The sequence below is a fragment of the Tupaia chinensis genome, unplaced genomic scaffold, assembly GCF_000334495.1.
Source record: "Tupaia chinensis unplaced genomic scaffold, TupChi_1.0 Scaffold148378_1, whole genome shotgun sequence".
Classification (NCBI taxonomy): Eukaryota; Metazoa; Chordata; class Mammalia; order Scandentia; family Tupaiidae; genus Tupaia; species Tupaia belangeri.
The window spans coordinates 151,926-164,338 of NW_006208228.1; the positions used below are offsets into that span (position 1 = coordinate 151,926).

At 40.8% G+C, this 12,413-nt stretch overlaps 1 protein-coding gene across 1 annotated transcript in view; it reads right to left on the reverse strand.

Moving 5' to 3' along the window:
* The window catches only part of LOC102479195 (contactin-associated protein-like 3), a 215,268-nt gene that overhangs the window by 103,867 nt on the left and 98,988 nt on the right, over window positions 1-12,413 (reverse strand). Inside the window, 2 exon segments of the mRNA XM_027769064.1 lie at window positions 2,750-3,011; window positions 11,218-11,361. Of these exon segments, the coding sequence (XP_027624865.1) occupies window positions 2,750-3,011; window positions 11,218-11,361 (406 nt within the window).

Here is a 12,413-nt window from a genome sequence, read left to right on the forward strand (position 1 = left end):
TAAGTTTTCCTCCCAGGTTTTCAGACCAGTAGGCAAGGTACTCCTCCCACATTCAACAGTCATGGGGCGACATGCTCGGTTTGACTTGGACTTAAATCTGTATCAGAATCTATGTGCAAAAAGGGCCCAAAGTTCAATGATAACGTGACTTTACAAGTCACTGTAGAAATAAAAGAATAAACGTGTCCTTTCTGGAATACGAGAGCAGAACATCCACTGTAGTAATAAGAAGTCTTATCAAAAACAAGAAGCCCCGACGGAGCGATTCCGACAAGATGGAAAACATAACTTAAAGAATTCTGAAAACCACTGACTGCACAGGTTCAAAGGACAGTTGAAAGAGACCTGCCTCTCATATCTACATATGATTAGGTTAATGTCTTCTGTCAAGTTTAGCTCTGGGTACTATCAATTTACAATAATGAGTCATGTTTCAATCTTTTTTTTTTTTTTTCAAGAAAAGCAGTTTTAACTTCAATAAATCAAAGAAATGCTAAGGAACTTTGCTTAAAACTTAAAGCCAGGAAATAGGTTAGGGTTCTGTTCAAATAGTAGGTACATGAACCTATCCACAGCTCAAGACAGGATAAAAATCTTGAAAACCAAACAACAAAGCCTAGAAGAAAATCAGCAATATTTTAGTCAAAAATCATAAAATGCTATTTCACCAGTTCAATCTCATGTACTTTATCTTCTGTTGTGGTTCAATCTTCCCGATTGGATCCTGGGATATAATATTCAACTCCAGGCCTGTGCCTATGATTAAGTTGGTCCTTTCCTTAGTTTTTGAACTCTTATTTCTATGTGTCTGTATTTAATTTTCCTGTATAACACTCCCTTGAAAACTTCTTGGAGATCTGGACTGGTGCTGGTAAATTCTTTCAGGTTTTGTTTATCTGAGAATGTTCTTGATTTTTCTTCCCACCTAAAAGATAATCTTGCCGGGTACAGTATTCTTGGTTGAAATTGCTTTGCCCTTAACACTTTGAATATATTTTCCCATTCTTTCCTCACTCACATTGTTTCCGATGAGAGGTCTGCTGTTAGCCTGATGGGATGTTCTTTGTAGGTGACTTGCCATTTCTCTCTTACCAATCTTAGCATCTTGTCTTTGTCTGTGGTTTTGGTCAATCTGGCTATAATGTGTCTTGGAGAAGATCTTCTCGGGTTGATTCTATTTGGGGTCCTTTGTATTTCTTGGGTCTGGATCTTAGAATGCCTCTCTAGGTTTGGAAAATTTTCTTGCAGGATTTCATAGAATAGATTACCAATGCCCTTATGAGTCTCTACACCTTCTGGGATACCAATTATCCATATGTTTGGACATTTAATGGTATCTAGTATTTCTCGTATATTATTCTCATTTTGGGGGGCCATTTTCTCAGTCTTCGTGGTGGATTTTTCTAGGCCAGCAATTTTCTCTTCTACATCTGAGATTCTATTTTCTGTATGATCCAATCTGCGTTCAATACTTTCAAGGGAGATTTTGACTTCTGTATTATAGCCTTCATCTCTAACAGGTCCATTTGATTTTTTTTTTAAGTGTTTAATCCCTCTTTTAGATCTTGCAAGAATTTCCTCACCTACTGGAACTCATCAGCTCCTTTCTCCTTTCTCCTCTGCAGTTCATTGTCTCTTCTCTTCCATCTCTGTTAGCTTCGCCATTATGAATATTCTAAATTCTTTATCAGACATTTCCATGATTTCCATTGAACTGTGTGTGGATGAAGAGGAGCTATCCTTTTCCCTTGGAAGAGAGGTATTTTCTTGCTTTCCCATATTTCTTGTGGCCCTGTGGTGATTTCTGGTCACCTGATGGATGGTGTGTTTCTTCCTGAACTTGAAGTTCAGTCTGAGCATTCAAGAGTGCACAGAAAGAGGTGATCTGGAATTTCTTTGCTGTTCCATTTTGATCCCACTCAAGTTTGTGGACTGGAGGCTGAATTTTCTACTGAAGATTTTCAGTAGAAAATCTTCATTTCTCTTTTTTGCCCTGAAATCACTAGTTCTCAGGAGCCATGAAGGTGTCTTCTTCTGAAGGCCTGCCCCTTGCCTCTCCTCAACCCTGTCTTTTTTTGTTTTCAATTACCACAGGGTGTTTGTGTTTGTCAGAGAAAGAAGGAGAGAAAGAGAGAGAGAGAGAGAAATTGCCTACCCCCATAGAGTGTGGGCATACTGCAATCCCTTCCCTTTCATTTCTCCATCCTGTTAGAATTTGGGGTATGCACACATGCAAGGCGTGTTTTTCAAGCCACTGGGTCTGGGATTCAAACTGTGATCAGCCATGTGGGATCTGGTACCCTTAACCACTAGGTAAAAGTTAGCATTGTTTTTAACTTTTTGACAGTTTTGCTTTGGTGTGGCTATACTTCTGGCACACAGACTCACACATGAACAGCAGGTAAGCAGCTACTATTCAAAGGGAAATCTAGTGGGATCATAAATATCTTTTTAAAATTTAGTTTTTTATTTTATTTTGTTATTATTGTTTTTAATATTATTAATTTTTAATTTGACCAGAGAGAGACAAAGAGAGAAAAAGGGAAAGTGAGAAAGCAAGCTGTTAGGTTTAGGTTTCAAACTGCAGTCAGCCACATGAGAATCCAGCATCTGAACCACCAGCTCCCATGAATATCGTGTTGATTCAATTACTCGCTTACATTAAAGAGCACTAATCTTGGGCTTAAATGTAGGGGTGACAATCGTGGCAAGCATGCGCATCCTCTGAGAGGAACGCATTTATTATTACCTGCTGTGGTGTCCCTTGCTGGGTGTCCAGGCTGTGCGAGACTCAGTTTGAGTTTTCCATCATTAAGAACGAGAACAAGAGCCCCTGAACCATGTAGGAGTTGACTGGCCAACAAAAGCCCCACTCTGTTCCACGTCCGAAATTGGAAAGTGACGTCCATTTTGTCCTCTCCGAGAGCGCCCGGCAGAGCCAAGTAATTCCTGGGGCTCAGAAAAGTCACAGGGACAGTCTGAGGGTGCGAACAGGAGAACGACACATTTCCCTGAGAACAGAGGGAGAGGGAATTGGGAATGGGAGGGAGAAGTGCATTAGCAATAGACTCTCCAAGACTCACGGTGTCTCTTTGGCCTCTGGCATGCTAGGGTTTTCAAAACTAGAGCTCCCCAGCCAATCGAAATGTCTGGCATTACCTCCTAGGTCCCTCGCACCAAAGCACTGTGAGCTGGGCCAACCTACGTCTGACTCACCTCGTCCTCACCTCAGCATTGGAAACGGAATCTCAGACGGCTCTTTCCCAGCCCTGCTGTGGGCCTGGACACAACTGACAAGATGTTCCCATCCCTCCAGGTGTCCAGAATCCTTACCCGGTGAGCACCGGCACTGAGGGCCATCTGCTCCAAGAGCTTGCCCTTACTTCCCTTGATTACGTAGCTGTGATTATGAGTCTGTCACGCAGAGGACAGGCAGGGCTTACTCAGAAACGAGGTGAGGTTTTCACAAGTCTAGAAAAAGCTGGTGGGAAGGCTAGATGCCCCCGGAGGCAGGCCGGCTTCCTCTCCGAAGCACCTGCAGAACCACTGGCCGCCTTGCCCAGTGCGGTCACTGAGTCTAAGGTCAGACTTCCTGCCTGGCAGGAATGATTCCAATTATATGGAATTCTGTTCGTTTTCCAATTATATGTAATTCTGTTCGTTTTTAAATTTGCCACAGGGCATATGCACTTGCCAGAGAAAAACAGAGAGAAGGAAAGTGTGAAAGCACCCTCCAGGAGGGATAGCCACACCACAATCCCTTCTCCTCCATTCTTCTCTCAGGATTTTGGGCACGAACCCACACACACCCAGCATGTTTTTTAACTTGCTGAGTCTGGGACTCAAACTATATAGTCAGCACGTGGAATTCAGCTGCCTTAACTACCATGCCTAGCTGGCCCTTTATTTAAATTATGTTTTAAAGCTATTTCTTGCTTCAGGGACATTTTTTTTTTCTAGAGAGAGAGAGATTTTTGCTATAGGTCATGTGCCCGCACCAGAGAGAGAGAAAGTGAGAAATAACCACCCAGGAGGGATGGCCAAGCTGCAATTCCTTCTCTTCCATTCTCCTCTCAGGATTTTGGGCATGCATGCACATTTGTACAACATCAGTTTTAGGCCACGGGGTCTGGGACTCAAACCGTGGTTGACTATGCGCGAGTACAGTAATGTAACTATTTTGTCATCTGCTGGTCCCAAAATTTATTTTTTATCACAGTGTTCTCATAGAAAGATAATAATTTCAATTAAAATCTCCACAAAAGGGACCAGCAGGTGGTATAGTGGTTAAGGCACTGTACACTCCCACATGGCTGACCATGGTTCAAGTCCTGGACCTGGCAGCTTGCTTTCTTACTTTCCCTCTCTGTGTGTGTGATCAATTAAAATAACTGAATGAATAATTAAAATAAGATAATTCTTTAAAAATATCTCCACAAGAATTTTCTCCTGGGATTGGATTAATTTTCACATGGAAAAACACATGCCCCCAAAACAGACCTTCATCTCCAAAATACTATGCAAAGAAAAGCAGTGAGATGGAGCTTAACTTACCTGATACCGAAACAAGCTATCAAGTCACCGGAACGAAGCACCGTCTCACAGGCGAATTACAGGAACGAATAACTAACCTCAGAAAGATGGGAAACTATAACTACAGTAAGAAGGAGCTCAAGTCTGTGTGGGAGAGTTTGGGTTCGTCATTAAGCAGTATAGGAACAAACAGATATTCATAAGGCAGAACATAAAAACTTGATCCGTATTTCACATAAATAAGAATAAAGTCCAAAAAAAATCAAAGACTTAAGATAAATAAGTAAAACCAATTTTACTATTCTTGCAAGAAAATCCTGAAGGCTACAGATTGACTCCAGGGTTGCAGAGACATGCCAAGGCAAGACTGAACACTCCAAAGTGAGGAAGAAATGCATAGACTACTGACCTCATATGGATAAAAACATTATGTACTCAATCTTTCATGAAATACGTAATGTGGAATTGAAAAATCTACATTAAATTAAAAGTTGATCACAAATGACAAAGGGTTAGCTATCAAATAAAAAGTTCTCAGAAACTGACAAGAAAACGTCAAAAACCAAAAACAAAACAAGAGAGGAGGACAAAAGAATACAAATGAACCATGATTAGAAAAACAAATCCAAACGGACAAAAAGCACACAAAGACCACTTCATCAGCAGTAGTCATATAAAAGGAAGTAAGAATAAGGTATCGGGCCAGCCCATGGCCTGGTGGTTAAGATACCCAGCTAGATCCCGCATGTCTGACGACTTGGGGAAAGAGCAGGTAGTGACGCAGACCAAAGGGAGAAAGAAAGCAAGGGACACCAACGAGAAGGAAAGAAGCCCGGAGGTGACATCGGGAAGACGGCAGGTTAGGACACCCAGGCCTGTCCTTCCTGCCACTGCCACAGACTGACTGATACCCAGATCAGTCCCTTTGTGAGAAATTCAGAACCAGTAAGAGGCTCCTACACCCCAAGGGTGTAAGAAATTGGCAATGCTGAAGCCAGGAGGAAGATCTGAGAAATGCTTTGGCACAGTCCCCTCACCTCCCCAGGCACAACGTCATATGATTAGTAGGATACCCCTGCTCCAGCTTCTCTCTGGGAGATTGGTTGGAGGGGTTGGAGGCTGAGTTCAATCACCAATGGCCATCAGTTTAACCAATGCCACCAACATGTGAAATATCCATTGGAGCCTCTAAATGGCAGGTTCTTGTGAAGTAGCGAACACACCTAGGAGACAGGAGTATGGCAGGCTACAAGGCGTGATGTCCACGGCTCCTGTACTTTCAGACCTCGCTAAGTACTTCTTCATCTGGCTGTTCAGTACTACCCTTTAAAACAAACCAGTAGTAATAAGTAAAGTGTTTTCCAGAGTTTTGTGAGTCATTGTAGCAAATTAATTAACCTGACTGGGAACCCTCCGACTATGGGGTCAACTCAAACAGAAGTAAGGGTGATGTGGAGACCTGGTATTTGCGAATAGCATCTAAAGCAAGGGCTGTCTGGCACGACTGAGCCCTCTCAACTATGGAGTCTGACACTAGTTAACTCTGGATAGTCAGTACTAGAACTGCACTAAATTGTAGGACACTCTGTATTCAGAGAGTGAGAGAACTAACATCACATATTGGTGTATGAAGTGTTGTTAGCAGAAACAGTTCACTTCCCTATCAAAAAAAATTACTCCAAGGAATGAATATAGACCTTCTCAATCAAAAGACATAAAGTGTCTTAATGGATTAAAAAATAAAACCAAGATCCAGCTATATGCTGTATGCTGTCCATGAGAGACTCACTTTAGATATAAGGACACACATCAGCCAAAAGTAATGGGATGGTGAAGAGATATTCCATGCAGATTGCGGTAAGAAGAGCATGGCTAAACCTGTATCAGACACAATAGACTTTGAGTCAGAACCTATCACAAGAGGCAAAGCAGTCATCATACAGTGATAGCAGGTCAATTCTCCAGGAAGGTCCAACAATAATAAATGCACATTTGCCCAACAACAGGGTACCTTAAAAATAAAGCAGACATTGACAGAACTGAGAGGGTCTGTAGTAATAGTAATAATAGTAAGGGACTTTAATACTCAACTTTCAGTAATAGAAAATTCATACATAAAATCAGCAATAAAGCAAGCTTGGGTCAACGCTATAAGCTAAGTGGGCAGAACCATCCACTCAACAACAGAAAGACATTTTTCTCAAGCACACATGGAACATTCTCCAAGACAGAACAAACTTTAGGCCACAAAAAAAGCTCAACAAATTTAAGAAGGCTAAATTTCTTTTTCTTTCTGTTGGCTTTTCTGATCACAATGGAATGAAACTAGAAATCAACAGCTGAAGGAAAACTGGAAAATTCACACGTATATGGAAATTAAACAACACATTCTTGCACAACCAATGGACCAAAAGAAAAAATTAAAACAGAAATGATAAAATATCTTGAGTAAAATGAAAATGAACACAGCATACCAAAACTCACAGGATTCAGCAAAAGGATAACTAAAAGAGGAGTTTATAGTGATAAATGTCAACTTTGTATAAGTAGAAAGATCTCAAACAACTTAACTTTACACCTCAATGAACTAAACAATGAAGAACAAAATAAGCCCAAAGTCAGCAAAAAGAAGAAAATAATTATTGGGACAGAAATAAATGTAATATAAAACCAATAGAAAAAACTCAATGAGTATGAGTTGGACTTTTGAGAAAAAAAATTAACAAAACTGACAAATCTTTAGTTATACTAAAAGAAAAAGGGGGACTCAAATCAGAAATGAAAGAGTAGGTAGATATTACAACTGATGTCATGGAAATAAAAAAGAACCATGCGGAACTATTACAATTATACATAAATTGAATAACAATAGGAGAAATGGACAAATTCCCAGAAACATAACACCTATGAAGACTAGATCATAAAGAAATAAAACATCTTGGGGACCAGCAGTTAGCGTAATGGCTATGTCGCTGGACTCCCACATAGTCGACCGCGGTTCACGTCCCGGACCCGGTGGCTTAAAGCTCACGCCGGGCGCATGTGCATGCGTGCCCAAGATCCCGAGAGGAGAATGGAGGAGAAGGGATTAAGGCATGGCCATCCCCTCTGGGGGGTGATTTCTCGCTTTCTATCTCTCTGTCTCTGTCTGTCTGGCGAGCGCACGCGCCCTATAGCAAAAACCTCTCAAAAAAAAAATAATAAAACATCTGAACAGAACTATAGCTAATAAGAACACTGGATCAAAAATTAAAAATCTCCCAACAAAGAAACACTCAGATCCAGGTTTCACTGGTAAATTCTATAAAATATTTAAAAAAAAAATAAAAAACAGTCTTTCTCAAACTCTTACAAAGACATTGCAGAGCAAAGAACCCTTCCAAGTCATGCTAATAGGCTGGCAATACCATGACAGCCAAGGATAACACATTAAAAAAAAAATGAAACTCTAGGCCAATGTCCCTGATGAACATAGATTTAAAAATCCACAATGAGAAACCAGAAAGCTGAGTTGAACACCACACTAAAACGATGACATTCATGGAATTTATCCCCGGAATGCAAGGATGGTTCAGCATACACAAATGAATAATGTGGTATACCACATTAACAAACAGAAAATAAAAATCCCTTGATCACAATAGATGAAGAAAAAGTGCTTGACACAATTCAACACCTTTTCATAATAAAAACTCTCAATAATTAGGAATACAAGGATATTACCCTAACAAAATAAAGGCCATATTTGAACATCCCACAGTCAATATCATGCTCAATGGAAGAAAACTGAAAGCTATTCCTTAGACATCAAGATCGATCAAGACAAGGATGCTCATTCTCACCATTAGCATTCAGCACAGGATGGGAAGTCACAGAGCAATTAGGCAAGAAAAATAAATAAAATGCATCCACATTGGAAAGGAAAAAGTAAAATTATCTGTTTCCAGATGACATGATCTTTTATGTGGAAAACCCTAACTAATGAACAATTTAGTAAAAGTCCATGATACAAAATAAACATACATAAATCTGTTGCGTTTCTGTACAACAAACTATCCAAAAAGGAGATGAAGAAAGCAATCTCACTTACAATAGCATCATAAAGAATAAAATACTGAAAATAATTAACCAAGGTGGTGAATAACTCAATACTGACAGAACACTGAAGAAAGTAACTAAAGACAGAAATGAATGAAAAGATATACTATCTTTTGATGCATTGGAAGATTTAATACTGTTAAAAAATGTCAATACTGGGCCAGTGAGTGACACGGTGGTTAAGGTATGGATCCCACATGGCTGCATGCATGGTTCAAGTCCCAGATCTTGCAGATTGAAGACCATACTGGGTACATGTATGCGCATGCCCAAAGTCCAAGAGGAGAGTGGAAGATAAGGAATTACACTGTGGCTATTCCCCTGGTGGTATTTCTCAATTTCCCTCTCTCTGTCTCTCCAGTGAGCACATGTGCCGCAGGGGGGAAAAAAAAAAAAAAAGTCAGTGCTACTCAAAGTAATAAACAGATTCAATACAAGTTCTGCCAAAATTCCAATGGCAATTTTTAAAGAATTTTTTTTTTAAGTCCACAGGACCAGCAGATGGCATAATGGCTACATTGTTAGACTCCCATGTAGTCGACTATGGATCAAGTCCCAGACTCGGTGGCTTAAACTCACGCCGGGTGCATGTGCGTATATGCCCAAGAAACCAAGAAGAGAATGGAGAGGAAGGGATTGTGGCATGGCCATCCCTGCCGGGAGGTGATTTCTCACTTTCTGTTTCTTTGTCTCTCTCTGTCTTTCTGTTGAGCACATTCGCCCTATAGCAAAAATCTCTCCCCCCAAAAAGAAGTCATATGGTACCATCCTTGTATAGCCAAAACAATCTTGAGAAGAATAAAGCAAGAGACAACACATTCCATGGTTGCAAACTACATTACAAAACTATGGGAATTAAAATAGCACATAGACATGTCAACCAAAGGAACTACAGAGTCCAGAAATAAAACCGTGCAAATACAGTCAGCTGATACTCCACGAGTAATCAAAATACACAGTGAGGAAAGGATAGTCTTCAACAAGTGAGGGTGGGAAAACTGGATGTTCACATGCAAGGAACCATAACTAGGTGCTATCGACACCATACACAAAAATCCACTCAGAATGGATTAAAGGCTTAAATGTAAGACCCTGGCAATGTTAAACTCAAAGAAAACATAACAGAAAATGTCATCACATTGCTCATGGCAATGATTTTTTGGAAATGACACCAACACCACATTTAACAAATGCGAAAGTAGACAAGTGGGACTATTTCAAGCTGAAGAAGTGCTCCACAGCCAAGGAGAAAGGACAGCAGAGTACAAAGGCAGCCTGGAGAGAGGGGAGTATTCGCCAATCTGCCTCTGAAAAGGGGTTCCCTGATGTCCAACTCCCATAACTCAGTAGCGAAAACAGTCCAATCTAAAAATGGGCAACGGAGTTGAATATGCATTTTCCCAAGAAAGGAATACAAATGACTGACAGATATCTGAATAGGTAGTCGACATCCTCAGGGAAATGCAAATCAAAACTGTAAGAAATTGCATCATACCTGTGAGGATGGTTAATATCTGAAAAAGCAAAAGGTAAGTCTTGGTGAGGAAATGTAAAACTTGGAAACCTGATACACTGTTTGTGAGAATATAAAACGGTACAGCTGTCACAGGAAACAGTATGGAGAGTCCTAAAAAATTAAAAATGAAACTACCATACAGAGACAGCAGGTGGCTAACCATGCTGGACTCCCATGTGGCCAACTGCGGTTTGAGCCCTGGACCTGGCAGCTTGTTTTCTCACTTTGTCTTCTCACTTTGTCTCTCTCTCTCTCTCTCTCTCTCTCTGGTGAGGTGCACATGCCTATAGCAAAGTAAAAAAAAAATAATAATAAAATAAAATAGTTGTTTAGGAAAAAAACTATCATATGACCCACCAATTCTACTTCTAGGTGTTCACCAAAAGGTTTTAAATCAGGATCTCAAGGAGATTTTTTTCACTCCATGTTCGCTGTAGCATTACTCACAAATGCCAAAATATAGAAACAACTGAAGTGTTCACAGTGGATAAAGAAAATGTCACATATAAATAAAATGGATTATTATATAGCCTTGAAAAAGAAAAATTTCCTGCCAAATGAGATAACACAGATGAGTCTAGAAGACATAGTGACAAGTGAAATACACTAGGCAAAGGACAAATCTGCATGGAATTATCTACAGCAGTGGAACTCACAGAAGCAGGGAGTGGGATGAGAGCTGCCCGTGGCTGGGCCAGAGGGTGAACTGCTCCACAGCCATGATAGAGTTTCAGTGTGCAAGCTGAATTGTCCTAGAGGTCTGCTCTACAAGAGCATGTCTACAATTAACAATAATTACTGCACATTCAAGATGTAAGTCAGAGAGTGGACTTGAGCACAATTAAAAAAAAAATGAAAAGAAAAAAGAAATACACTGCACTAAGAACTGTTGTATGACCACACTTAAACATCTTGCTAAGGTTACACGTGTCCCCTACTTACATGACAGGTAAGTCAGGCATGAACTACCAAGTCTCTATGACTGGCACTTTTCAGTAGACGTACATCTTAAACTGGATAAACTAAACACAGCTTCCTCTCCCACTGAACTCGCACCCAGACTTTCTTACCATGATGAGAATGTGTGGGCTATGTCTCTTGGCTAAATCACTGATATCCACTCCGTTGTAATAGAGATTTTCAAAACACCCATGAAAGTTTTTATGTGGGAACACCACTGATTTTCCATGTCCAGGAATCCCTCCAAAGCTGATCTTGGAAAGAAAAAAAAATGACATAAATAACACTGCTTAATGATTTTTCATTATCTGCCTAAAACACTTATGATTAGCAGGCACAGTGATAAGTACCTTCAAATCTATTTTGTATTATTTTGCATTGCCATTTTAATTTCAAATGACACCAAATGAAGGTTTAAGATATAAATTATCACTGTCTTTTCTATTTACATACAAATATTATAACCCCACTTTATAACCTGCTGGTCAAATGACTTTGTCATTATTTGTGGGTGGGACATACTGCATCTTCTATTTCCCAGGCAAATCTCAGTCGGTGAAATAATGTGTCCTACTGCGATGGCTTTTCAGCTTTCTAGACCTTTCTGCTGGGCAGGCATCCCGGTGCTGGTCTTTGCCATGACACTGATACATAGAAAGCCACTGACAAAGGCACAACAGGATTTCCAGCCGGAGTCTTCTGCTGAGGCCAAATGAAAGTCAGGATTTCCTGGCCTGCTTGTTAGAACAGATGTGCTGAGTGGACCGGTCAAACAGAGGCCAGTTTCAGGGTCCGGCAGAGAATGAGGACAGTGTGCTACAGCCATGGGTGCGCCTTTAAAAATCTAAGGGAAAAGGGCCAGCAGATGGCACACTGATTATGTCGCTGGACTCCCTCCCGCATGGCCCCTGCAGTTGGGCTCCTGGACCAAGTAGCTTGAAACTCCTGCTGGCCGCGTGTATATGCGTGTCCGAGATCCCGGGAGGAGAAGGGAGAAAGACACAGTGTGGCCATCCTCCCTGGGGGGTGGTTTCTCACTTTCCCTCTCACTGTCTCTGTCTCTCTAGTGAGCATATGTGCCCCAAGGTCAAAACCTCTTACATAAAAAAATCTAAGGAACATTATTAGATTCGTGTGCATTCTGCGCTCTCCTTACTTGTAAGTCAGGGAGATGATACGCTGACGACCCCTCCGAGTAACCCTCGGGCACTTACTCAGTTTACGAGAGCAGTAAGGCAAGAAGCAGTCTGCAGATTCACAAGCACCAGACACAAGCAGGAGAGCTGACAGCGGTTTAAAATGTGGC